This window comes from Aulonocara stuartgranti, assembly GCF_965226115.1.
Source record: "Aulonocara stuartgranti genome assembly, chromosome: 20".
NCBI lineage: Eukaryota > Metazoa > Chordata > Actinopteri > Cichliformes > Cichlidae > Aulonocara > Aulonocara stuartgranti.
This window is the reverse complement of record NC_138956.1, coordinates 30,846,922-30,873,618: the sequence shown is the minus strand read 5'-3', so window position 1 is coordinate 30,873,618 and position 26,697 is coordinate 30,846,922. Positions and strand designations below refer to the sequence as shown.

General features: G+C 38.5%; 1 protein-coding gene and 1 long non-coding RNA gene across 4 annotated transcripts; one reads left to right on the top strand and one right to left on the bottom strand.

Annotated features, from left to right (window-relative positions):
• Positions 1-273: 273 nt before the first annotated feature.
• LOC309697392 lies at positions 274-16,309 on the top strand. The gene is made up of 4 exons (XR_014273815.1): positions 274-329; positions 3,953-4,026; positions 15,924-15,986; positions 16,143-16,309. It is a non-coding gene; the product is annotated as an uncharacterized lncRNA (long non-coding RNA).
• hnf4a (hepatocyte nuclear factor 4, alpha) lies at positions 2,386-26,697 on the bottom strand. Of its 3 annotated transcripts, none has more exons than XM_082519264.1 (10): positions 26,537-26,697; positions 6,789-6,963; positions 6,344-6,438; positions 5,744-5,850; positions 5,497-5,652; positions 4,866-4,953; positions 4,611-4,763; positions 4,230-4,466; positions 3,951-4,073; positions 2,386-3,492 (listed from the first exon to the last, which is right to left on the bottom strand). In XM_082519264.1, exons 1-10 carry the CDS (start codon positions 26,643-26,645, stop codon positions 3,350-3,352), a joined length of 1,386 nt encoding a protein of 461 aa, XP_082375390.1. In that variant the 5' UTR covers positions 26,646-26,697; the 3' UTR covers positions 2,386-3,349. The 3 variants fall into 3 exon arrangements, with proteins under 3 accessions (XP_082375390.1, XP_082375392.1, XP_082375391.1); XM_082519266.1 differs by lacking the exon at positions 26,537-26,697 and adding an exon at positions 20,478-20,628; XM_082519265.1 differs by lacking the exon at positions 26,537-26,697 and adding an exon at positions 8,055-8,383.

Genomic DNA, 26,697 nt, shown 5'->3' with positions numbered 1-26,697 from the left:
GCTTTTGTAACACGTGATGCACTGCGCCGATGAATCGTGCGTCTTTTGTTTTGATGCCGATGCTGCGTTCAATTTTAATCGGAAATTAGGCAAACCTATATGTCAAAAAAATTAATAGCGTGACTGTTATGTGAGCCTGTTGTGTTTCAAATTCAAATGCGATCTTGAAATATCCAGCTCTTTTTCTTTTAACAAATTACAAACTAATCCGTTTCAAGATTTACTAACATAAACACGCACCTGGGTACCTGAACCTCACATCTCTAAATCCAACAGTAACAGAAACGCACACTTTTCAAACACTGTTGTTTGATTCAAGCACCAGGCAGGTAATTTTATAGCTCTGGGGTTTTATAGCTGTAGGCTAACGTAATGATCTCATACTTGTACGCAGGTTATACCATCCTTGTATTGCATTTCAAAGCAGTAGATGGCAGAATTTACCTTCATGTTTCCGCGGCTGCTTCCTTGGCACTGTAGGCTTCATGTCGTCTCGGAGGCTATGTAGGTAGACAATTTTTTTTAATACAAATTTTATATTTGGGATTCGTTTCACTACAGGATTGGTCGTACAACAAGGGGTTGGTGTTTTGTTCTTTAAAAAATGCAAGCAATTGACTAAATGTCTAATTAAAGGGGACGAAAAAGAAAGAAAATATGGATATGAGCTTTAGGCTAATGTCCAGTACTTGTGTCAAACCAATTTAACGATGATGTATTGTGATGTACATCCAGGATATGTTAGGTATTGTGCTAAAGAGAGAACCAAGAACAAGACGGGGGGGTCCATGTAGGCCGAGAATAACTGATTAAAAATAAATATGTTGTAGGAAAGTGGTGTATAAAAGATGATTTTCATGGTGACAAGGCAAGAGAAATGGTTTGTGGACACCACATGTAAAACCATTTCATTTGTGAATGTTGGCTTTTTGTTGCCTGTCCAGTGCACTTGTCATCACTTTCATTTGCACAAATCCAAGTAAAATAGTTTACACAATAGTTAGGCAACAGTTAACAACAGTTCAGCCTTCCTAACCAGACAAACGCCTGCAGTTTAAGTGTAACTAAAACTTAAAATTAAAGGGTCTTGAGAACAAAGTACAATATATGCATTGTGATAGAGTGGATGTGGAAAGCATCAAAACATTAAACATAAAACAGCAAACATTAGACTTCAGTAAAGCGCAAGCACCTTAAAGCTGCACTTAAGATGTTGCAGATATGTGACTGCTAACTATGTGACATTAGCTTTTCTTTCATTTTGGACACTTTGGAATGGTGACAGTGTACAGTCAATTGAATGATACCCCAGTCAGACAAGCTTAGAGACCAGCCGGTGACCATCTGGCAATCACTGTTCATGAGAGGAAAATCAGTGTTCCCCAACCAGTTGCAAGAGGTCACCAGCAGTTGCTGGGAAAATATTTGCTAAAGCCCCTAAAGGCCTAGAGACCAATCAGTGACTCTCATATTTCCCCAGCATCACACCTGTTGCTAGGGAAAAATGTGTATTCCCTAGCTGGTTGGAAAAACCTCTTTCTGATTGCTTTGCTTGCTAGCATATTGCTGTGGTCCCCCATAGTTTTCATGGGAGTGACAGAGTTGTCTACAAATATTGCCCAGTTGCTCTTAGAGCTGTGGTGAAACTGTGGCAAGTGCAGTATAAACTGGAAACCAGGACCATTCACCTTCAGAGTTAAAAGCTGCACCTTTTAAAACATGTTGACTACATCGCTGATGAACAACTTTTAATTGGAAGGCAAAAGTCTCAATTTCTAGTTTGCATCACACCCTTTTCACAAGTTGTACTACAATTTTTTGCATAGTTAGCAAAAATTGTGGGAATCTGCTTGCAACCAAAGCAATCAATATGTTTTTGTTGCAGGATCTTGTTTGCAACAGATTTCACCCAGCAAGAGCCAACAATCTCCAGAAAGTACAATTTTGTTTCCTAGAAATCTCAATAGTTATGTCTCACCAATGGTCCTGTTGATGCTCTCATTATGGGCAGTAATATTAAAAGTAATCCTCCTCTAGATACTTCTATTTTTGTACTTGTTTTGAATGTAATGCTTTGTTTCCATTGCAAAAAGTAAAATGAGCTTAACAATAGCACACACAGCATTCATTGTTTTCTAGATGCAGTGCACAAATATATCTGCATCTCTCTATCTGGAGTCAGCGCTATCTGTAATGATTTTATGGCAGCTTATCAGCCTGAAGTTGCAGTAGTCTATCAGGGACCAAAAAGCACTGCCACGTTGGACCTAATTTTTTTTTTTCCACCATTTACCTTTGAAAGAATGTGTAATGCAAATGCAGTGAATTCATTGGTGGCCACTTCTCTTGTGACCGTAGTATAAATACGTAGCAGAAAAAGCAATGTAAAAATAAACCGTAAGATTTATTAACTCAACTTCACATTGTAAGGCAAAACATTACCTGGTTTTGTAAGGCAGTACAGGTTAAAAGGCACAATTTATTCCATCAGTTAAACCATGACAAAGTACTAAACAAAACAAAACAAACAAAAAAACAAACAAACAACATACAATATACTTTTAAAACCGAGCACAACATATTATTGGGAAACTTCTTTAGCATGTCTGCCTGTGACTTTTTAAAAGTCTCTGTGTATACAGCCTGCCAAACTTGGTTATACTGGAGTAAATTTTAAAACTTGAAATTTCACTCCTGTAAATATGCATATCCCAGTGTATAAAACAAACCCCATATATTTTAGTTTTGCCACAAAATATTTGAGAGCAACTCGAAGGAAAAGCTGAACTCTTTAGAGGAATTATATTTAGCTTTTTTTCTGAGTTCATTTTATTGTTAAGAAACATAAAATAAAAAAATAAAAAGTTAAACACTAAATATATGACAGTGTAAGGCCTGTTGTAACATTCATGAAATACTGACATGATTACTTTGCCATTTCTAACATAAGCCTTACTGCACACACTGAGGACATGCATAGGACACAATGGAATTGAAGTTACCCAATAATGAGCTATAATATATACAGCAGTGTACTTCTAAGTGTCAGTCTTACAGAAAGGCAGTAAGCCTAGAAGATCACAATGCTTATGGTTTTATCTGGCCTTCACTGAACCATGAAGCTCAGCTGCAGCTGCATACATGTACAAAGTGATGCCTGAAAACTCAGGCTATCAATCTGTAAAGACCACACCTGCAGATTTTTATTATAGATATATATACAGTATTCAGCTACTTTAGGGTTCCAGTCAAGTTAACAGCTTCAATGCTGATTGTGTATAAACATGCATGTAAAGACCCTGGTTTAATTAGAAAAAAAAAACTGAAGGAATAAAGATTTAAGGGGTTGTTAAATGGCCTCCTGTTTTGTAATAGTTGGTTGAGGGATGGAGGTTGGCTGCTTGGGAACAGTGGCTATGACCCCCTGAACCATTTTATAATGTTCTGAGCTGGAGGCAGCGGGTGGAGATGGAATTGGGGTTTCAGGAGTGGCTGAAAAGTAGAACAGAGAGAGCAGTTACTAATGTGGAGAAACTACAGCACAAGCAGGTGAATATTTATTATCTTACAGTGTGACGCAGGGGTAACACAAGATTCCAATAAGGAATAAGCACTTTTGTGAAATTTGTCAGAGCATTAAATATGCTCAGAAAGAATAACAGAAGTTTTCTTTTACAAAATAAGCCAGATTAGTTTCTGTGAACAACTTAGGGGATTATTTTACCAAGCTTATTTGGTCTTCCAGCTACCTGACTTGGCTGCACATGGAGCTGCGTGAGGAAAATTTGATGGGCTCTCTTCATTAAAATACAACTGATTAATGATTGTGATCACCTTCATTAGACTTGAAGTTTTTACCATATGTAGCAATAAAAAACCCTGACAGTTTTAAGCTAATTACAGACACCAAATCTTAAATGTAGCAATGCATTAATGTATTTTGTGCTTACAGATTTGACCATTATGGATTGGCGTTGGCATATTGCTGGTCACTATAACATTGGTGCTGAGGTGCTCCTGAACCAGGTGAGGATGCAGAGAGTGAGGTGCATGTGGTGCTTCATTAGCAGAACCTGGAAGAAAAACCCCAACAATTGTCAGTTAATCATAATTTATTACTGAATAGTGGTTTGATGCAGTTCTGTCCACTTAATGCAATGCCTACTGTTTCAGAATTCATGCTATAGTAAATTTTGCTAAACCTATCTGTACTGACAACCATTTCTCACCTCCAAGAAGCATTTCTTGAAGCAGATTGTCAATCTTGGCCATGCCGAAGAGTTTCACAAACTGGATCTGTTCAATCATTTGCCAAGTGATGCTCTGTAGTGTCGGCAGGAGCAGGAGAAGCTCTCCAAAACGGCCTCGAGAGTCATATTGCCTGTCGTTGATGTAGTCCTCCAGGCTCACCTGGACCTGGTATCGCATCCGCTTGATCTTTCCAGGGTCACTCAGACCTTTAGCATCTATGGGCAAATGTTAGCAAAGAGAAATGTTTTGATGACCAACATCTGTATATAATGTGGTCTAGCTGAGTTTTTCAAGTTTTCACTCAAGTTAATGGCTTGGAAAGAAGCTCAAGAATCTGAAATGTTTGTCAGCACTAATACCTGGGTCAAAGAAAACTATGGCTTTTAAGCAGGCATATTCATTGTCATCTATCTGAAGCTCTTGGAAAGGAAGCACCAGCTCATCCAGGATTCTCACTGCTACTCTGCCCACCTCCAACTCTGGGCAGTTTCTGGGAATGATGTGGTCATTTCCTGCAGGAGAAACACATTGAAAACGCACCATTGGAATAGGGAAAGAGCATGATTATATGCAATATGAGTGCAGTATCACACTGCCTTGTGTGTCAGTTTTACCTAATAAGAGGATGTCTTTGTAAAGCATGGACCTCTTTGCAGCACCGAGAAGGAGATGTTCTCCTGCATGAGCTCGAAGCAATGCCACCTGCAATGAAAGTGAATTAAAAGACAGTTTGCTATGAAATAATAACTCCTTTATGTTATACGTGTTTATATTATAAAGTTCTGTCTGGGGGTTTTTAAACTCCCCTTGCATGAATCTCACTGGTTGAACTAAAATTGGCAAAGAAGGCCATCTCACTGCATCAGCAAATCAGTTACTAAGGCTCGGTGATCACACTGTTAATGATTCTGCAGTTTTTTTTTTTTTTTCAAGAAGCAGTGTGACATTAAAACCAGCTCATCATGTTCCAACTGAGGATTAAAACACATTAACCATTCTGGTTGAAAATTTTAAGAGAGAGTGATGAAAAACCCCGTCATCCTTAGAGACTGGAAAACTATTTTCTCCTCTTTTCTTTTTTCTTTTTTTTTTACTGCAGTGTTATTTGATTAAGGAAGAACATAGTCAGTGACAGTCCCACAGCCACGTGTCCCTCAACCCTCGTTATGGTTTTGAGTATACTGGTTGATGAATGACTAGAGTGTCTATATCACTGTGTGCACTCTGTCTGTGTATGGGTCTCACCTGGTCATCCAAGGGCAGGTCACAGAAGGCTGGGATGTACTTGGCCCACTCCACTAAGACCAACAGCTGCTGTTTCATAGACTCACACACATCTGTGATGGTGGCGATCTTTTTAGTCCGTATGTCACCATTGAGTATAGGAGCAGGGGATGTGATCTACACAGGAAAATGCATTTATGAAGTCATTTGAGGTCTTGTTACAGTTACAGTAGATATGAGCCCCAAACATGATGTACGGCCACCTTACCTGTCTTGACAGTACGTCTGCCTGGATGAGTGCGTTGATGGATGGTAAACTGCTGTCTTCATAGCTGGATCTCCTGGTGCTGATTCTGTCTCGTTCGTTCTGTACAGCTAAAAAAAAAGAACATTCACAGATTTATAATGTGGCAGCAAGATGTAGGTTGCATTTGCAAAGCAAAAGATAAAAGTGGAACTTTCATGCAGTTATATTTTTGTAAATGCAAGAAAAGTGTTGAATTTTCTCATTTCCTTTGTTGCACAAACACGGAACACAGAGTGATTTGAAAGAAAAATATGTCTTCCAAGGTTGTCATGTTTATCAGTATATGGCTGTTATTGCTTGGAAATGTTTGCTCAGCATAAGCTGGTCAGAGACTTAAGCACTCCGTGGAGTGAACATTAACAAAGTAGTCCCCTCCTGGGTGTTGCAACACATTTAGACAAGTCATATCAATTTAGTGGAGACAGCTCAAGCTCTGGTAGTGATTTGCTGATTAAATTCTCTTTTGTTTTGAGAGGCAATAGATTCTATTGTTTTAACACTAAAAAATTCACATAGATTGACTTTTTTGATTGGTTTAGTGAAGAGATAAAAGTCATCTACCTTCTTTCTTCATGCCAGCTCTGAAGCACTTCTTCAGTCGGCAATACCTGCATTGATTTCTCTTGTCTTTGTCCACAATGCATTGTCTGTTAAACCTGTAAAAGTGAGTGGATTAAGTTTGTTTGTGCTATCACGGATTTAAAAAGGAAACTTAATGAAGGAATCAATACAAAGTGAAGCAATTGGATACAAATTGAAATAGATGAAGTAAAAATTCCAGATGCTTTCTTTTTCAAGTAGCTTAAGCATGAAGAATATATACATATATATGTAATGATTGCATCCATCAACATTTAATCACAAGACTGTAATCAGAAGATTGCAATCTTTGCTTGTCTACACAGTGGCACATAACTGAGAATTAATTGCATTGGCTAGATGTCCATTGCTTTTTCATTGTCACACAAACAGTAGCAGTATTTTTTAGTTGAAGAGCTTCACTCACCTGCATGAATACATGTGGTTTTTCCGGACGCTGCGTCTGAAGAAGCCCTTGCAGCCATCACAGCTGGAGGCACCGTAGTGTTTACCTGTAGCTCTGTCTCCACATATGGCACACAAACTGCCTGCAGCCAGGTGGCTCGCGGCGTTCATGTTAGTGCTTTCAGCTGGTGAGGAGTCTGACATGAGAGAGAGAGAAAGGGAAAAAAAGGCTCATCAGGCCAACAGGCTTTTAGGTGATTAGCTTTAAATCACCGGAACAAGATGACCTGAAACTCGAAGAAGCGTCTTTTTATTTTTTTTTAATATGACTTTATTTCTAATCATATGCCAGACAGCAAACTTGAACTGCCAGGTTGGTTTAATTCTAGGTGTGAAAGACCGAAGTGAAGACACTCATCAGCTCCACTGACAGCTGATCAAAAGCAGCCCTCCAGAGAACTGCAGGGATCTGTTAGCAGCCTGAGTAGCTCAGATAGCGTCAACAGAGCTCAATTGATGTAGGTTTGATTACCTATGAAAGGCAATCGATGGAGACAGTTTTTGTGTAAGCCACTCTCACAGTCACCAGAACAAAGCTGATTATCATAGAGTTTGCCATGACACATGCTAAAGAAATGTACAATATATAAAAGTGGTAGGCTGGTTCTTGGAGAGTCACTTTTACATATTTGTTCAATGACAGAATATAATTGTGTAAATTATTTTAAAAAAAAGTTTTGTGCTTGGATAGGTCCCCATTAGGCTTTCTTTTTTTTGCTTCTTTGGAAATTTTAGAATCAGGATCAGAGCCAGATGTCATGGGAGACTGCATATACAAATAGGTTGGTGTCACTGTAAGCGCATATCCAAAAACGACATCCATTCTCCTCAGTTTAGACTCTGTGGGAACAGACCGTTTGTAACAAGAGAAGGGTGATCATGATACTAAAGCTACTGCTTCATCACTGAATGAAGATCAATCCCCTGTAATCAGTCTGACACCACATCCCTGTACAAGCTGGAACAGGTTAAAATTGGTTGGGCCAAATGACCCAAGTGCACTGAGAATACATCAGTCTCGTAAAACAAAATCTCTTAATGTTTTATCACACCCAAGGTGATAAAAGAAGACCACTGAACAGGATCATCTCTCTACGAGCAGGAGCAGATGGACAAATGACCCCTTTTATCACTTCACGCCAGAACTCGCGCTCTCCTCTCCCGACCAAAGTTTTAAATCAGTAAAAGTTTCAAAGTTCAAAGGCAGCGCTGCTTATATGACACTCACCTGCACCCAAGGGGAGCACTTGCATGTTTTCGAACTCTAGCGTGGTATAGGCTGGGTCCAGAGCTTCGCTGTAGTCTGCCATGTCCATGTCTGCTAGTTCTTTAGGCCAACAAATTCTCAACTACTTGACTGTGGGACAGAAAGACTTGTCCAAGAAAGTAGAGTGCCCCCCTCCTTCTCCACCTTCCTTTCTCACACCCCCACACACCTCAGCAAACCCCCCTCCTTCTTTCTGGGTCTAGCTCCGCCCAGTGACAGGACAGCTCCTTGGCCCAGTTGAGTGGTATATGGACCTACTGGTGTTAGAGAGGTGAACAGTGACTGACAGCAGAGCTGGTGTCCTTCTCTTCCTTCCCTCATACCACTAACCAGAGAAGAGGTGGAGTGTCAGTCCGGTTGATGGTTAACCAGAGTGTTCACTGGTGAATCACAGGGTTGTTTTTTTTTAAGAGATAGCACAGCTTTGATATCTGCCATCGCTGCATGTCAGTAATGGATAAACATTTCCTCAACCTGAGCTATGTCAGTTCACTCCTACTACATCATTTGACACCATTTTGAACTTTTCATTTTATAGCTGACACTTTCCTTGCATGCCCATATCACATGCACACCAATTAAAGCTTGGATATTGGTACAAACGAAAGTGCCTGCAAAAAGACCTGGAATTAGGCGGAAAGTAACTAATTCCAATTTTTATGAAATTTTACAAATTTTGAAAGCACTTCTGTTTGATGCTACTTTACATTTCTGCTCCACTGTGGAAAAACATTACAACTTTTTTCTTGCCTTTTAGCTCAGCAGCCCCCCTTGTCTCCCCTCTGCAGGTCAGCTAAAACACTCAGAGGCTGCCTTTTGTTGCTTAAATATTCAGAAAGCTTGTATGACTCCAGGTCCAAAGCTTCCAACCGATCCTCACAGATGCTCCTCTGCACAGATAGAATAAAAAATATCGAAACATTCCTCTGGTTTTGTTTTTGATATTTAATATTAACTGAGGCTTATTCAGGAATCACTCCATGACAACAGACATAGTTTGCACATCAATATATTACGGAAGTTATTAATTATTATTTTAAACAGAGGATAAATCATTATATCGCCTAACTGCTTATAAAGCAGTTTAACTTTAGAGCCAGCTTGATTACCTTGACCTTGAATAATTGCACTGTACTTTAATGAGATAAAAAGTAGAGGAAAAATACTTTTACCACCACAAGATAACCACAATCAAATAAAATTAACCACTATATTAAAAACATACTTCCATGTGTATTACATTGCTCGGAAATCTGAGTTAATTCTGCCATAATTAGCGGGGAAAAGCACAAATGATGCCTTTATGTAAAAGCCGTCATTGTTTGTGCAAGGTTCACGTGAGGCTTTTTCAAAAGCTCCAAGCTTGTTGTAAAGGCGGCTGCTCCTCTGAGAGACAGCTTAGATGACTCAGAGGAGCCTAAAGAAGCCTTTTAGAAAAATAAAAAGAGTAATGGTGGGTCAATTAATCATTCTTTACAGAAATTTTACATTTAATGCCACAAAATATGCAATAAAATGCAGTGAAGTGACACCGGCTTGTTTTACAGTTTACAAGGTTACAGATTTATTAGTTGTGGGTAACATAAGTGGGTATAAAAAAAAAGCATGAGCAGACAGAGTGAATCTTTTAGAAATGCACAAACATACGCAATTCTGAAACTGAGATTTTTAAAGGTAAACAGTGACCAGAGTTAATCAAACATCTGGCCCCCTCTGCCCCCGAGGATGGAAAATAGTTCAATCAAAACCTGAGTTACAGAGTAGAGAGGCCAGCTTGATGCCTAGATTAAAATCTTTCATCCAAGCCACCAACTTTTGCTCCTATCCAGTTGTCTCTTACAGGAAAAGGCCTTATTCATGACAGCAATACAATGCCAAAGCACAGTCTGCACACATTACAGCAGCATGTCTCCCCAGTAAAAGAGTCCATGCTAAACTATCCAGTCAGCAGTCCACATATGTATTATGAAGCAAAAACTAACACAGAGGAACCTATTAAGGAGTTCATTTAAAAAAGTAAAGCATTTAATCTCCTCAGTTGTTTTCTATTTACAGTTATTAAAAGAGGTGATGATAAGTAGCATTAATTATGCCTAGTGCAAGCTTTGTTTTTTTGTCAGGTTTCAACATTTGATATATTCATTTTGTTCAGTTTTTTAAGTTATAAGTTAAATCATTTGAAAATCATTGAATTTTTCTTTTTTTTACATTTTACAAAGTATCCTAAATCAGAACTGCTGTTTACTAGATAATTTCTCTTTTTTGGTCCATAAATATAGAAGAAGTATTACGAAGCCATTTCTAAGGCTCTGGGACTCCAGTGAACCATAGTGAGAACCTTTATCCACAAAGGGAAAAAACTTGGAACAGTGATGAACCTTCCCGGGAGTGGCCGGCCTACCAAGAAAAGCATCAACGACTCATCCAGGAGGTCACAAAAGAACCCAAAAACCTGCAGGATTCACTTATCCATGTTAGGGTTGGGATTCATGATTCAACAATAAGACAACAATAAGAGACCAGGCAGAAATGGCATCAATGGGAGAGCTTCAAGCAGAAAACTGCTGCTGACCAAAAGGAACACAAAGGCTCGTCTCACATTTGGCAAAAAACATCTTGATGAACCACAAGACTTTTGGGAGAATCTGGACTGATCTGGAAAGTTTGAATCCTGTTACATCAGGCGTAAAACTAACACTTTCATAAAAGAACATCATACCAACGATGTGATGGTCGGGGCTGCTTAAGAACCTGGACGACTTGTTCTAACTGACGGAACCATACTTTCTGCTTTCTACCAGAAAACCTGAAAGGTCATGCATGCTTGAGTTATGCAGCAGGACAATGATCTGAAACACTCTACCGTTCACCCTCCAATGTGGCTGAATTACAACAATTCTGCAAAAAAAGAATGGTCCAAAATTCCTCCACAGTGATGTGGAGGAATGTGTGGATATACAGTGGGGCAAAAAAGTATTTAGTCAGCCACCGATTGTGCAAGTTCCCCCACCTAAAATGATGACAGAGGTCAGTAATTTGCACCAGAGGTACACTTCAACTGTGAGAGACAGAATGTGAAAAAAATAAAATAAAATCCATGAATCCACATGGTAGGATTTGTAAAGAATTTATTCGTAAATCAGGGTGGAAAATAAGTATTTGGTCAATAACAAAAATACAACTCAATACTTTGTAACATAACCTTTGTTGGCAATAACAGAGGTCAAACGTTCACTATAGGTCTTTACCAGGTTTGGACACACAGTAGCTGGTATTTTGGCCCATTCCTCCATGCAGATCTTCTCGAGAGCAGTGATGTTTTGGGGCTGTCGCCGAGCAGCACGGACTTTCAACTCCCGCCACAGATTTTCTATGGGGTTGAGGTCTGGAGACTGGCTAGGCCACTCCAGGACTTTCAAATGCTTCTTACGGAGCCACTCCTTTGTTGCCCGGGCGGTGTGTTTTGGATCATTGTCATGTTGGAAGACCCAGCCTCATTTCATCTTCAAAGTTCTCACTGATGGAAGGAGGTTTTGGCTCAAAATCTCACGATACATGGCCCCATTCATTCTGTCCTTAACACGGATCAGTCGTCCTGTCCCCTTGGCAGAAAAACAGCCCCATAGCATGATGTTTCCACCCCCATGCTTCACAGTAGGTATGGTGTTCTTGGGATGCAACTCAGTATTCTTCGTCCTCCAAACACGACGAGTTGAGTTTATACCAAAAAGTTCTACTTTGGTTTCATCTGACCACATGACATTCTCCCAATCCTCTGCTGTATCATCCATGTGCTCTCTGGCAAACTTCAGACGGGCCTGGACATGCACTGGCTTCAGCAGCGGAACACGTCTGGCACTGCGGGATGTGATTCCCTGCCGTTGTAGTGTGTTACTGATGGTGACCTTTGTTACTTTGGTCCCAGCTCTCTGCAGGTCATTCACCAGGTCCCCCCGTGTGGTTCTGGGATCTTTGCTCACCGTTCTCATGATCATTTTGACCCCACGGGATGAGATCTTGCGTGGAGCCCCAGATCCAGGGAGATTATCAGTGGTCTTGTATGTCTTCCATTTTCTGATGATTGCTCCCACAGTTGATTTTTTCACACCAAGCTGCTTGCCTATTGTAGATTCACTCTTCCCAGTCTGGTGCAGGTCTACAATACTTTTCCTGGTGTCCTTCGAAAGCTCTTTGGTCTTGGCCATGGCGGAGTTTGGAGTCTGACTGTTTGAGGCTGTGGACAGGTGTCTTTTATACAGATGATGAGTTCAAACAGGTGCCATTCATACAGGTAACGAGTGGGGGACAGAAAAGCTTCTTACAGAAGACGTTACAGGTCTGTGAGAGCCAGAGATTTTCCTTGTTTGAGGTGACCAAATACTTATTTTCCACCCTGATTTACGAATAAATTCTTTACAAATCCTACCATGTGAATTCATGGATTTTTTTTTCACATTCTGTCTCTCACAGTTGAAGTGTACCTCTGGTGCAAATTACTGACCTCTGTCATCATTTTAAGTGGGGGAACTTGCACAATCGGTGGCTGACTAAATACTTTTTTGCCCCACTGTAAGTAGTAAGTAAGTAACATTTATTTAACTCTCCTCTGCAGCTGTGCACTGTCATTACTCTGGCAGCTTCACTTTATATCCTACTTTATTTATATAGCACCTTTCGAGACAAACAAAGTGCTTCACGAAGAAACACCAGAGCATTTCAAACAAAAACAAACAAAAAGTTAACCAAACACAATTCCATTGCATGGATCTTAATAAAGGAAATCATCATCTTAAAACTGCATTTTGTATTTAGTCAGGCTATTTTTGATCTAAGATTAACATTAGTTTAACGATCTGAAACATTTGAGCGTGACATATATACAAAACCTAAGAAATCAAGAAGGGGGCAAATACATTAAACACTAAGTGTAGTAAATCTCATGGTTTCCCTGTACAGTGTAAAGACCAGATGAGTAGAAGTTGATGGTAATTTAAAAACTGTTCATGAGTATTTTATTTAAGCCTCATATACAAAAATATTTACTGTATAATTTAACAGTTTTCATTGAATGTAGCTACACTTTAAATTACATGTGAAGGTAAATGTGCCACTTTTAAACTGAAAATAATGCAGCATTGGTCATTAGGCACACGTGCACTCAGTGAATGATTTTCATGCCCAGAATCTGATTGTTTACATAAATAACTTTTGTGTTTGCGCAAAGCAGAAAGCACCTAGTACAAAGTACCTAGTACATAGCAATAGGTCAACGATCTCAGGTTCAGACGGACCTCAAAAGCACTAAACCCCATGTAGGTGAAGTTGTTTGTCATGTACTCAAATTATACGGTGGGCTCATAAAATTATTTTTCTTCATGCAGGCAAACATCCATGCCTGTAGGCTTCTGTGTGTGACTGAGAGATGATTTGCTTAATGATTGATAAAAACCCCTCTTACTAAGAGCCAATCAGAAAGGAAAATGGAAGCAATCAAGTTCTGATTAAACTACTGTTTTTCTGAATGTCAGGAAAGGTCACAGATTCATTTACAGTTAAGCTTTCATGGTAATTAGACACTATAAACAATGCAATTAACATAGACCAATTATCAAAAAATGATTAGCAGCTTTGTGCACACTCCTACAGTGTGCACAGGTGATTGTTCTGTATCAGACTGGAGCATGTTGTTTCACTTGTGTGTGCAGAGGTCATCCATTACAACATTGCTTCATGTTCGATCCATGCTGCTCTTCTGCAATGCCCATATTTGCTCAAGAAGTGTGCTGATTATTTCAAAGCAGTCAGCGAGCGGGGGGAGAGGGAAGAACTGATGATTGGAGAATCAGTGTGGAGCTTTGAATGAGTCACTGCAGCAAATCTTATCTCCCCCTATCATTAAAGTACTTGTATCATTGCTGCTATCTTAAGTTTCTGTGAACTCCTCAAGGAACAGTCATATATGGGACTATAAAATATAATCTGCATGGTTATAGCTTTCTTAATCATAAACCCACAAACTGTTTTGATATGTTAGAAAGGGCAGGCTGAAATTCTTCCGTGACTTATCTGTGATTTGTGTGTGTGTGTGGGGGGGGGGGGGTTAACATACTGTACATTTCCTCAAACTGGACTGACACGTGCAGGCTCTCTGGGCAGCTCACGTTCTTGCTGATGCCAAATTCTAATGTAGCCACTATATTTAAATTAATTAATTAAAGACTACAACTCATCTTAGGCAACATTTTTCTAAAGGTATAGTTTAATATGACTGTAAATGTCAGTTTAGCTTGTTTAGTGTAGCATAAAGACGGCAATATAAGGAGAAGCAGCTAACGCGTGTAGTTAAAACAGCTCCAGTAGCTATGCTAATGTGTTACTAATTTTATTTCATATTGCTCATACAGTCATTCAGTCTAATGCTAAGAAGTAAATCATTCATTATTCATTAATACTGGTGGTAAGAAAATGTTATATAGCTGTGATAAAACAGCTCAGTGTGTCAGTGTTCCTGGACACAAATTTCCTGTTCTTGTTTTCGTGTCCCTGAAAATAATGTTTAGTTATTTTTTTTTATTAATTTAGAAAATAATAATAAATTTCACTTTCTTTTTTTCTTTGTCCATCTAAATGAAAACACAAAAACAATGTCAAACACAGCAACAGGTGGCGGTATAACCCTAACTGTATAGAAATGTTTGCAAAAATAAATGATTCGATGGTAAACAGCCTGACTGTAAACAAGGAAATGAAGATGCAATGATGAGTTTCTGAAAATCTTAAACCTGGACAAAGTTTTTCAAAAGCTTACATTTCTGGTTCAAAATGGCAATATACATAGAAAACCTATATTTACCAAGATATATGTGTACGTGGGAAAAGGGGCTCAATTTATAGGCTAATGTAGTGAAGTATGAAGTCATACAGCATGACAATTCATTGTTTCCATGAACTTGAATAAATACACATCTTTTAGGTAACTATTTGACGTTTTTCACTTGTATTATTTTTCAGTGTTTTTTCTTTTTTTTTTTGGTTTGTATATTTTGTTATAGTTAGCATGGTGATGCAGTAAAGAAACTGTGCATTCACATGCTTCTCAGATGGTCATGTTTCCGTAGTTTGGGAACATTCTTCTGACTTTGTTGTATGTTTTTAAGTGATAAAAACACACGTGTTAAAAGAAGATGTGTTATTGTGTGTTTTATTGCTGTTTTATTACACTGAGCATTCAAAATACATACTGTTGGCTGTTTACAGTAAAATATTGCACTGACCTGACCTGTAGGATTATTGCAAATAATCTAGGTCACTTAACTCGGACAGCAACTGTTGTACTAAAACTGGCTACATTTCCTCTCCAGAGCACTCATATGATCCTTTATAAATAGGAGCAAAACCACCAAGGTCAGATTGTGTAGTGTTCTGAGAAATTACAAAAAACCAAGAGCATCGCAGACTCTGCAGGCCTCAGTTCATGACAGTACAGTTAGGGAAATGTTGAACAAGTGTGGCTTGTTTCTAAGCCGTACTTGTGCAGGAAAAATGCAACGCTGCATCTGAACACACATTTGGTGAAAACACATCATATCATCACAAACATTTCATACTAGCTGTCAAACACAGTGGTGTAGTAGTAATGATTTGATTTGGAGCCACAGAATTTGGGCATCTTGCAGACACTGAGCCTACTACGAATTCTTGTGCATACCAAAGTATTCAAATTAGAGGTCTCCTGTGCATAGAGACAGTAATTGCAGGTACACCTGTTGTAAACAGAAGAAATCAAGGTATTGCCATCCTGACTTTACCCTAACTGAAATGTTATGGTAGGACTTTAGGAGAGCAGTGTGAACCAGTTCCTGCACAGAGCAATGAAGCAACATTATAAAAAGGGTGAGCCACAATTCTTCTACACTTCTGCAGTTATAAATATTATAGTTATACAGAAAATTATTACTTTAAGTTATTGCTGCTAAAGGTGGTTGTGCAAGCCATTGAATACTTATTGTATGCTTAATTTTCACTTTCTTTTTCTTTTCTCAATGTTAGAGCATAGATAAGCCGCAATGGAAACTTGTGTGCATGTGTACTGCATACAAAACAACTACTATCAGGTAAGTGCCGGAACTTTAAAGCCCAGGGTCAGGTCATAATGCTTGTGGTGCTGTAATACTCAAAAAAAATCTTTATGACAATTCGAACCCCCCAAAAATACAATCAGTGACTTCTATTTAAAATATAATCAAGAATGCAAGATGTGTAGTCAGTGATAACATGATAACTTTACTAGTTATTTTCCAAATTGCTGAACTCCATTTTCCAATAATGTTCACATGAAATGGCAAGCAATAGAACTGCCAAACACCTCATGAAGCAGTCAGTGATTGAGTTAGCATGCTAACATTGTACCTTTCTATGTAGAGATGCTAACATATTTGAAGACTCTTTTTTTTAATCGTGGCAACAAATCTCATTCTTAAGGCTGTTACACAACCAGGTTCCCAAGACAACAAGCCTATAACTCGGATTATACATGTGATTTTGATTAGGTTTTTATTACCATGTTATTGCCTCTTTAAATATAGGAAATTTTAAAACCATAAAAAAGTTAAACATTACTAGTTGGGTTCAGTATGTAGCTGTCATGTGTATTAAATCCTGACCAGACATGGCTACAATGACAGTTACAATAACACACCACTGTTGTCATTTGTTTCTATTGGTACTTTAGTACTGGAGTTGTGTTGATGTGCGGGGACCAGATTTACTTGGCAATTGTGATGCAGCAGTTAACAAAACCACTCAAAACAGTCATTCATCAACAGTAATCACATTTACATGTGACAGCTTAAGCTTATCAGCAAGTCAATAGTGTGTGATTCAGCTCCATGGGGGCAGAATATGCATACAATTAATGATTTTTTTTAATTTATTTGTCTTGTAGCAGCTTTTTCTCTGGTTGTATTAAATGCCGTTAAAGGATGATTGTCTTGCTTTGTTTTTTAAAGTAGTCAAATGCAGGGATTGTTTGAGTGCTATTTATAACAAAATATAATGAAATAAAGTGAAATAAGTAAGGAATTTTTTCTTTTTTTAATGTAGTGAACAGAATATAAATAGAGTCTTAAGCCAAAACTGAATTTTGATAAAAGCTGCAGCTCAGCTGGCAATGGCCATTTGACTTTTAAATGAAGTGGGAGGCTGCCATGTTAAAATGTGATGGGCTAGACTGAGCTGTCTTATAATCAGTCACCCAAACTCTTGCCCCGAGGCTAAAAGTCAAAGGATCGCTGAGACCTGATGTAATACATGTGTGATTCTCCCCTTTGAAATTTCAAACTCCAGTTTGTGAACAAAGTCCTGTCTATCTTCTGAATAGGAATCTCCGACCACTGACCAAACTCCATTTGTAACCACTGCCTATTTGTACCTTCTCCTCAATGACTACATTTCATTTCCCCAAGTCCGATCTCAAAGGCAGGCGGCAGGGAAGCAGCATAATAAAATCAAAATGCAGAAACCAGCAGCTGGGAGGAAAAAAGACGAACGTGGTGGCCTGGAAGAGTTAATAAGATGTGGAATATAAACTCTCCGGGGACTTATTTTGCTTCTTTCAAAGAGAGCTTCACCTTAGTGGAAAAGCAAGGCATAACCAGGAATGTGTTGATGTTGATAAGAGGAAAACAGAAGGAAACAATGTGCTGGCTGCAGCAGATTTAAGGCCGGCAGAAAGAGCCTGCTGCAGTAGATGGAGGAGATAGGTGAGTAGAGTGTCATGGCAAAGACCTTGTCAACAGATAGCTATCTGCAAATAACACAGCTTATGCAAGCCCGTGTGGTTGAGTGGGGGAATATCATATTTTCTGGGCTAGTGGAATATTCTGTTCCTATAATAATGCAGATTTATCATTTAAGAAGATTGAATTACTGTCTTGCATCATTTTCTGATGGTTTTATGTGAGCATGTTTATTCAGTAAAATTGTGTTATGCGTTACTCCCGCCTCTGTAGTGGAAATTACTTTGACAAAGCTCATATAAATATCTTATTTTTCCTGTCAAATATTAGCATTCTACTTACACAGAGAAGATAATGCAATCTCAGAGGCCCACGAAGCCTTACTCATTAAAAGCCAGTTTGTCACCTTTATTTACACAGTTTTTAAAGTTTTGTGCTAAAATGACAAATCGGATTGCCAAAGAAATCCTCAAAGAGCCGTCTTCATGTTAATTAAAACGATTTCAAAGTTTTATCATTTAATGTTTACAACCACTCTCAGTTTACTTTTAAATTAGCTTTCTGAAGATGATTTTCACCGCGGCTGAAATAAAATCTTTTCAGTGAAAGAGCAGGCAAGTTGTCAAATCGCCCTCATGATTACTGTTTGCTCTCATGTAATGATAAACCAAGAGCGTCTATTAGTTGTGTCATGATATTATAAGAGGTTAAAGATTTAGCTAATAAATTAGATAGGCTGATGGAAAATTATATTACAACACCCTTTTCCAGTTTCTCTTTGTGACTTCTACCCACTTAGCAGACCACACTGTATTTCTGTTTAAAGGCACTTTACTAAGGTGTATTTCTTTACAGATATTAACTTGGGCCACCAGTATTTCTTTATCTCAAAGATTTATTAGGCCATTCAACCTTTCGGTACGTCTTTCATAAATATAAAACTGAAAGCGACACACTTTACAGAAAAACAAATTCACAAAAACATGTTTATACTTCAGTCAGACTGAAAACCTCAAGTAGCCCCTGTGCACTAAATAAGTAAACAATTACATCAATAAACATGAAGACCTATGCACTACGTAAATCAATCACAGCATGTGATAAGGGTCTGTAATAATTAACCCTGTTTTGCTGAAGATTCATTTTGACTGCTTTTCCAATCCACTCTGTCAGCAGCTCTGCTCGGAGCACCTTTATCTCTCTAATTCTCTATAGGTCCTTCAGTGAGCAGCAAATCAATAGACATTTAACCTAGACAGCTCGAATAACAAGACGTGAAGTATTCAACGCTGCCCTGTCAACGTTAAGTCAAGAGTGCTTTTTGTCCAGCATCTTAACTTGAATTGTAATGAACACAATACACACAGAGTGTTGTCTTTATTTAGCAAGACGTTATCATCACAGCATCTGTAACATCAAATATTTTTTTTATTGTTAAGTGAATTAACTCAGTGAGCTCATTTTTCTCACTCATGTTCTCATTTTAGTCCTTCTGCCTGTCACTGAGGTGACCTGATGTTCTCATTTTATGCAGCACCTTAACAGGTCTGTCAGGGGTGGTGAGCAAAGTACTGAAAGTTTGGAGTAACAGTACCCTCACCAAGTGAAACAATACTCCACTCTCGTTATGTTTGAGAAAATTCTCCGCTTTTTAATTTCAGTAAAAGTAGCCACTCTACGGTGGAGAAATACTTTGTAACAAATTGCTACTATGGTGCAGTAGAGGATTACTTGGTAACAGTTTGTTAGAATGGTACACTGGAGAATTACTTTTTAACAAGGCGTCACAATATAGCACAGTGCACTCACCTTGTTATAAGTGAAAGTACTGTATGAAGTGCACAGGAATAAGTATCAGCATAGTTTATTCTATAATAATACATTACATGTTTTCTTTTTGATAATCTGACTAAGTAAACTATAACTGCAACTAGCAAATAAATGTAGTGTCGTAGAAAGTGTAGTGGAGTAGAGGGAAAGCAGCATAAAATATGGAAACAATGTAACCTCATCGGGTATTTTGCTAAATGAATCTGCTAAACTATGTGAAATGCAGTCAAGTGGAAAGTACAGTATTCCCATCTGAAATTGAGAAGAGAAGAAGTCATATGTAGAATTAAATGAAAAATTCTCAATTGAGGTTAAACTGGAAGGAAGTCCAGTTGGTGGTTAAGCATGGTTTGCTTCTTTCCATCACTAGGCCCTCTACTTATAGTCCAGTGTTTGTGTCAGTGCTGTTGCTTTCATCAGTGTCAGGTAATATGAAATCATTGCTTATCACTGCCATCTTGTGGACATTCAGCAAATCAACACTCAATCCACTTCTCTGTTAACCAGGTTCTTACTACAGTAGTTGTTTAATGCACAAACTGTTGAAGCTCTGAAACGTCCAAAATATTCATGATAGAGTCAACTTATTGTAACACATGTTCAAAGAAGCAGCTCTGGTAGGAATTAAAATACCCTTTTTTTGTCAAAGCAGCTTTGCAACATGTTTCTTTTGAAAGCCTCAACAGAATATACAACAGAATATTGTGTTCATTTTCACAGTACTGTCTTCAATCTTCCAGGGGCTTTACCTCAAAGATTTTAACACACACACAGCAAGAAAAAAAACAAACTACAACTAAGTTTATGTGTCTTTTACCTTTACCCGGGTTGGTAAAGTGGAGGATTCCATCCTGGCCATACATCCCTGGGAAAGCTGAGCTCTGACAGTGCGCCGACCAGCTGTGTGAAGGCCCATGAGCCTCGTCGCCTCTCCCAGGCCCGGCCAGGCTGAGGCAGGCTGGGAGGAAAAGCAGCTACTGGATAGTGTTGTTTGCTGGGGCCACCAGGCCGACTGTAAGGGCCCAAGGCACATGGGGATAATCCCCTAATGCCTGTCACAATGAGATTTGATTGGAGACTTGAACACTCGGATTATTAGTGTCAAGAGAACAGTGTGTAATACCTGCTCTCCAAACAGGTTGCTAATTGGGCTTTCTGCCTCTGTTAAATACCCAAGAGGCACACTGAGATTTGTTAAATGTCACATTTGATGTCAGCACAGATTAAGTTTCATTTCATTAGCTGAGTGGTTCCTTTACCCACTAATGTAACTTTAACATAATGCAAGCTTCTGCTATTTATATTATTTCACCATACAAAGGGTCATGTCCCAGCATAAGGAAAAACCCTTACAAGCTAGCTAAAGGGAAAGATCAACACAAAGTTATAAAATGAGGTAACTGATTTATCAAAGTGATAAAAGGAATGGAAAAGAAAACAAATATTTCATGGTGGCAAAAGTGGACATTAGATAAGCCTTGCTAAAAAGGACTTTTCATTTCATCACACTATGGCTCCTTATGGAGAAAGCCCACAATAACTCAATAATAGCTGAGTGATTTTATCTGTCATTTGAGTCATAATCTGACTCAGACCTCATAAGTCTTCCTGTGCTGTTAAATCTTGCACTTATTACATAATATGCAAATGCTGCAGGTTATTTCTTGGTTATGTCTGACTGAAGCTGTGAGGAACATTAAAGTCAAAGTGACACATGTCTTGATTTGACCAAGAGCACTTCAATTTATGTAATTTAGTTTGATTCCTCCAGACAGTCTTACCACATGGGCAAAGTGGGCATGATTTTTGATTTTTAAGAGTGTGTGAGTATCTGTAAAAGCCCTACATTTGCAAGTGAGAAGGCCTAGATGTAAATAAAAATGGACAGAGGTGGAGCCAGAGAGTTTTTATAGGGGTGGCCAGGCAAACAAGTTAATGATTTTTTCCCCCTAGGCAAGTCACCGTGGGCCAAATGTTCAGGTTTGGTCACTTATTTTGACCATATTTCTGGACATACTATAAACTATTTCTTGTTTTTGGGTATTCATATTTTTTTTTATGTGACAATAATCTAAATAGTGGCTGGTTCTTGTTAATATGTGCGAGACCATCAGCTAGAGAAATTGTAACACAGTTTGAACTTGAAAAACAGTTTGTAACAATATGATGTAACTTGATGTAACTGTTAATATGAATGTAGCTACAGTACAAGACAATACTAATCTTCTAGTGTTTTGAGAGTGTACATTAGCTGTACATGTATAAACTGTTAAAATGATTGCTTCAAACAATACTTTCACTTTGAAATAAATACTGACCAGTAAATGCATCTGTTTCTGTATTTGCTCTTTTTTTAAGTGTTTCCTTCATTTTAGCTTTGCTCTTTAGCTCTAGACATAGTTAAATTATATAGGATTATATAGATTTAACTCTTCAGTAGCTGCTTTTCCACCAGCTCACTGATTGCTTTCACTTTTAGAAGTAGGCTAACGCAGCCAGAGGACCCAGGTGAAATCCATGCAGGTACAGAGAGAATAATTGAACTTCAAACAGGCCACAGCCAGTTGCTGAACCAGGAGGCAGCAGTGTTAATTACCAGTAGCCTGTTTTGTTAGGAGGACATCTCCTCAGTGTACTAATTTTTTTAATTTTACTGCAAGAGATTGAACAATTACAAACTCTGCTGCACATTGCAGTATTAAAACTTTTCATAGAAAAGTTAATTTTTGACCTAGAAACATTATCTTGAAGTTGCCAAAGCAACGGCCACATCAATAAACACCAAAAGCAACAAAAAAAATGTCATTTCCCTGTCCATACTAACTCCATCTACAATGATATTTATAATCCAATCCAGAGCTGCAACAAAGCTGTAAATGAACTTGACTTGTTTATAACCTAGACTTTATGACATTGCTTCACCTGAAACATTAAATGCATGACTGAAGCAACGAAAGTGGCTGTTCTGCCACCAACATTTGAAAAATGTGACACATTTTTTGACAAAATTACTTCTTTAGCGACCTATCAGTAACAACCTCTGCCTGTAACAGAAAGTTTCATTATTTAATTTGTAATAATAATAATTGATAATTGTATAAATTTGAACTTTGTAAGCATTACTTTGTTTATGGTTCATGCAGAAGTTATGAGAAGGTTAAACCTTTGCATTGCAATGTGTCAGTGTTTAGAAGTACTATTTTTTTTTTAAAGATGCCATTATCATGAGAAATCCTCATCTACATGCCAGTATGATGACAAAAAAAAGAGTGCCTTGAAAAATATTTTGTGTGCATAGCTTGATGTGTCTAATGTAGAATGTGCCCTGCTGTCAAGTCTTTCAGCTTTTTAGGCAAACAGATATCTGCTGAGGGTCTGTTCAACGGCTGTTGTCATGTTTGCATTCACCAAGTGTCTCTGCCCCTCTGCAGGGCTTGGGAGTTTGTCCAGGCTGCGACCGTTAAGCAATTAATCCCATGTGTCTGACACAAACTATGTGTGTTCTATGAGCTATAAGTCACCTTGCTAAGAAGGTTTGTCAGCTTGTGCCCACAGCTGAGTGTGAAGGAGTGAGAAACCTGCTAAAAAAATACATAATTTATCATAATATATTTTATCATCTTGATAAAATCTCAGTAGGAAGCAGACTATTTTCAGGATGTGGAATTATACGGTTTTGCAATAGAAGTAACATGAGCAGAGGTTTGTAGCTTGCTTGGACAAAGAAGCATAGTTTAACCTGAGCTAGGCCAAAAAGAAGCTTAAACTACGCAACTGCCAAAGAATGTATTTACAACATAAATGTCCTGGTTTTGGAAGATTTGTCAAGCATATACTGTAAACAAGTCCTCCAAGAAAAGCTTACTATTGTATTCATTAGAAGTCAGTACTCCAAACAAAAAGAAAAGAAAAAAAAGAAAAGAAAAGAAAAGGTTTTCTGCTTTTAATGTTTGCTAGTTCTGTAAATTAGCAACCAAGATTATAGTCTGCATTGACTCGATAGGGTGTAGCTTAAAGAATCACTTTTCATAGTTTTGCTTTTGTCAACAAATCATATGAAAACTAAAACTGTATTTCTTAGTAATTCAGCCCCTCCCCAGCCTGTCTGTGCTGCTTAGTCACTAGAGACTTGGTGGAAACTTTAGAATAAGCACATTCATAAATTTTAACTAAGTAAAATATAAGATCTCTGTGCTGTATTTTTCTTCTTATTTTACTTTTTTTGAATAAAACTTGGGGTTTAATGTACATTTGGTGAGTATTTAGGCAGCAAATTCACATTCAGTTTGCATTTGCAACAGCATTGATACCAGCACTGCCGTCTTCACCTGCTCCAGATGACACACACCTTTACTAAGTAAAGGTGCACAACCTTTCCCCCCTTACTAGAAGCTGGACACATGAACAGTAGCACTACAAACACGATGAAGCATCTTAAAGACTGATGCCTTGGTCGTTATTACGACTGTTGGGAGGTCAGTAAGTCTCCTGTTTTAACAACAAGTATTAAACAGTTATCTGAAGTGTTGACCTTGCCACTGTCCGCATAAACATGAACAATTTAAGTATTAGCAGCTACCTGCAGGTAGCAACTGGTGGCTATAATAAAATGGTAATGTTAATGTGGTCTTGTCTGTCTGTAACATTAATAAACAGTATAAATTTAACAGGATAACACAGTTAACTGCAGTATTATGTTATTAGGTTATTACTGGGCACGATTCAAAAAACAGCATGAAAATCTGAATTTTCGGATTCTGAACTTGTCATCTAACACACACATACACCGAATGCACTGTGTTGTTGAGGAAAATGTGAGGACAAAGAAGTTGATATTAAGCGGTCCTGTTGTTTCTAAACCCGGAGAAGGAGGAAACAAAGATGCTAGGTTCATTCAAGTCTCCGAAAAAAGCAGCAGCAGGGAGAATTTCATACTTTGAACCAGGAGTTAAAGCTGTATCACAACTGCTTTCATACATATGTCAGGATGTCAGGGGGGCAGTTTGAACTCTTGTTGGCAGAGTTGGGACCACATCTGAGGAGGCGGATGAATCATTTCAGAAAGCTAAAGAAAAATAAATGCTGCAAATTCATCCAGTGAAATTACGCGGTCGGTGTGAATTTGCACATTAAGAATGGGTGAATCCAAAAACTATTTTTAAAGCACAAAATATTCTAACAAATTTTACACATCTGATGTGTAAAGCCTTCAGGATGTCAGTGGAACTTCCATATTATGGTCTCCTAATGTGTCTTCAACTGTGCTCAAGATCAAGGTCAGATTTTACTGAAACAGGATTCATTTGCTGTGGACACGACTGTGAGCCTGCTTAACTTCTCAGTAGATTTAAATTCTCATGGCTTTGTGCGATACAACCACTGAAAACAAAATGCACAGCTTTCTTTCTGTGTGTCACGCATGATGATCACCTGTGACTGTAATTCTAACTGACAAAATAACACATCAAACAAAACTGTATAACTGAACAAAATCATGATGCTCATTGTTCTATACAGTTTCTCTTTATGCTGCATGTACTGTGTCATAATGAAATGAAATCATCTAGAGATTTATGCCGTAACAAAAACCCCTCACAAAACATGAATTGTAAATATAATTAAATAAAAATATTGTCCTGTCAGCAACTAAAATAGCAGCCTGGAAATCTTATCCCTGTCGCTTCACTCTTAACTGAAATGGAAAAGTAAATGGAGCTGGATGTAAACCGGCCAATGCAGAGAAAATTTAGAGAAGCATGGGGTGTTCATTAGAGAGATTAGTGTTAGTATATTCCCAGTTAGCTAGCCCATAGGGGGTTTGCTTGCCAGCTACAAAGTCCTAGAAGCAAGCCTGGCAGCGACAACCTTGAAATACTGCTGGACACATATATGAGAAGTTATTTTCACTATCTGAACTGACTTTCACTTCAGTGGTCACTAGGACTGAAATGTATGAAAATATCACCTCCTTCCTTTGTACAATTCACCTTTTCTGTGTAGCTGTTCCTTTTGCTGAAAAAATAGCCTACATATAGCGAATTGGCATAGTGGCACGAGAAGAAATGCAAGGAGGGAAGGAATAAACGAGCAAAGGCAGACTTAAAACATTGGACGGATATTTTCATTTCTCATTTGGCCAGAGCTTTGTTTAAATGGATTTGCATCCCTGGTGTGACATGCAAATTATTTAATGAATGACCACAGAAGCAAAAACTAAACTCCCACCAACTGCTGCATCAGACAGCTGGTATGATGCCGAGTAAGGCCTCTCTTGAGATGGTTCAAAACAGTTATGACAAAGGGGCGGTTTGTGTGCCTGTAGCAGCGATGTGTCCTTCTGCTGTTTTGTGTTTGCACAGCACCTTATATTGTAGCCATAAAATAATGCAGAGGCTTGTCACAGTGTCATAGTGAGGTTAAAATGTCAGTCTTTTTATGGATAGTGTAACTCTACAGAAAGAATGTTTTCAGAACTCCGTAAAAAATATCCAGTCCATGAGCACAGCTTGTCAAACAGAGCAAGCTTAAATCATTTCAAATCAGCCTGTGAGCCCTGTCACACTCACTGTACTCTTACAGCTCTTACATCTCAATATCTCTGAACCATCATCTCCATCAGGCCCAGCTCCCATGGCCTTTTTTTAACGACCTCCATATCTCTGACACACCTCCTGGATTACAGCCGTGTGAAAAAGACAGACATGTATGGTGGTGATATTTGCACCCTGAATCCCTTGTGATCCAGCAGAGCTCTGGAGCCAAGCAGCTGTTGCACAAAAACACTGAATAAGAAGCAAAAAGAGGCAAGCAGCTGCCATGCTTAGCCTCTTTTTAAACTAGTCAGCCACACGGATAAAAGCAAAAGTGTGTACTCACCAAATGGAAGTTCCATACTTGAACTGACTTGTGAGTTTACATTGACCATGTCGTCCTCTCCTTCCTCCCGAGCATATGTTTTAAATCCACTATTTTCTCCCCTCACCATAAGGTGTAAAATGTGGAAGTCTGGCGCAGGGTGCTGTAGTGCGAGAAGGGTG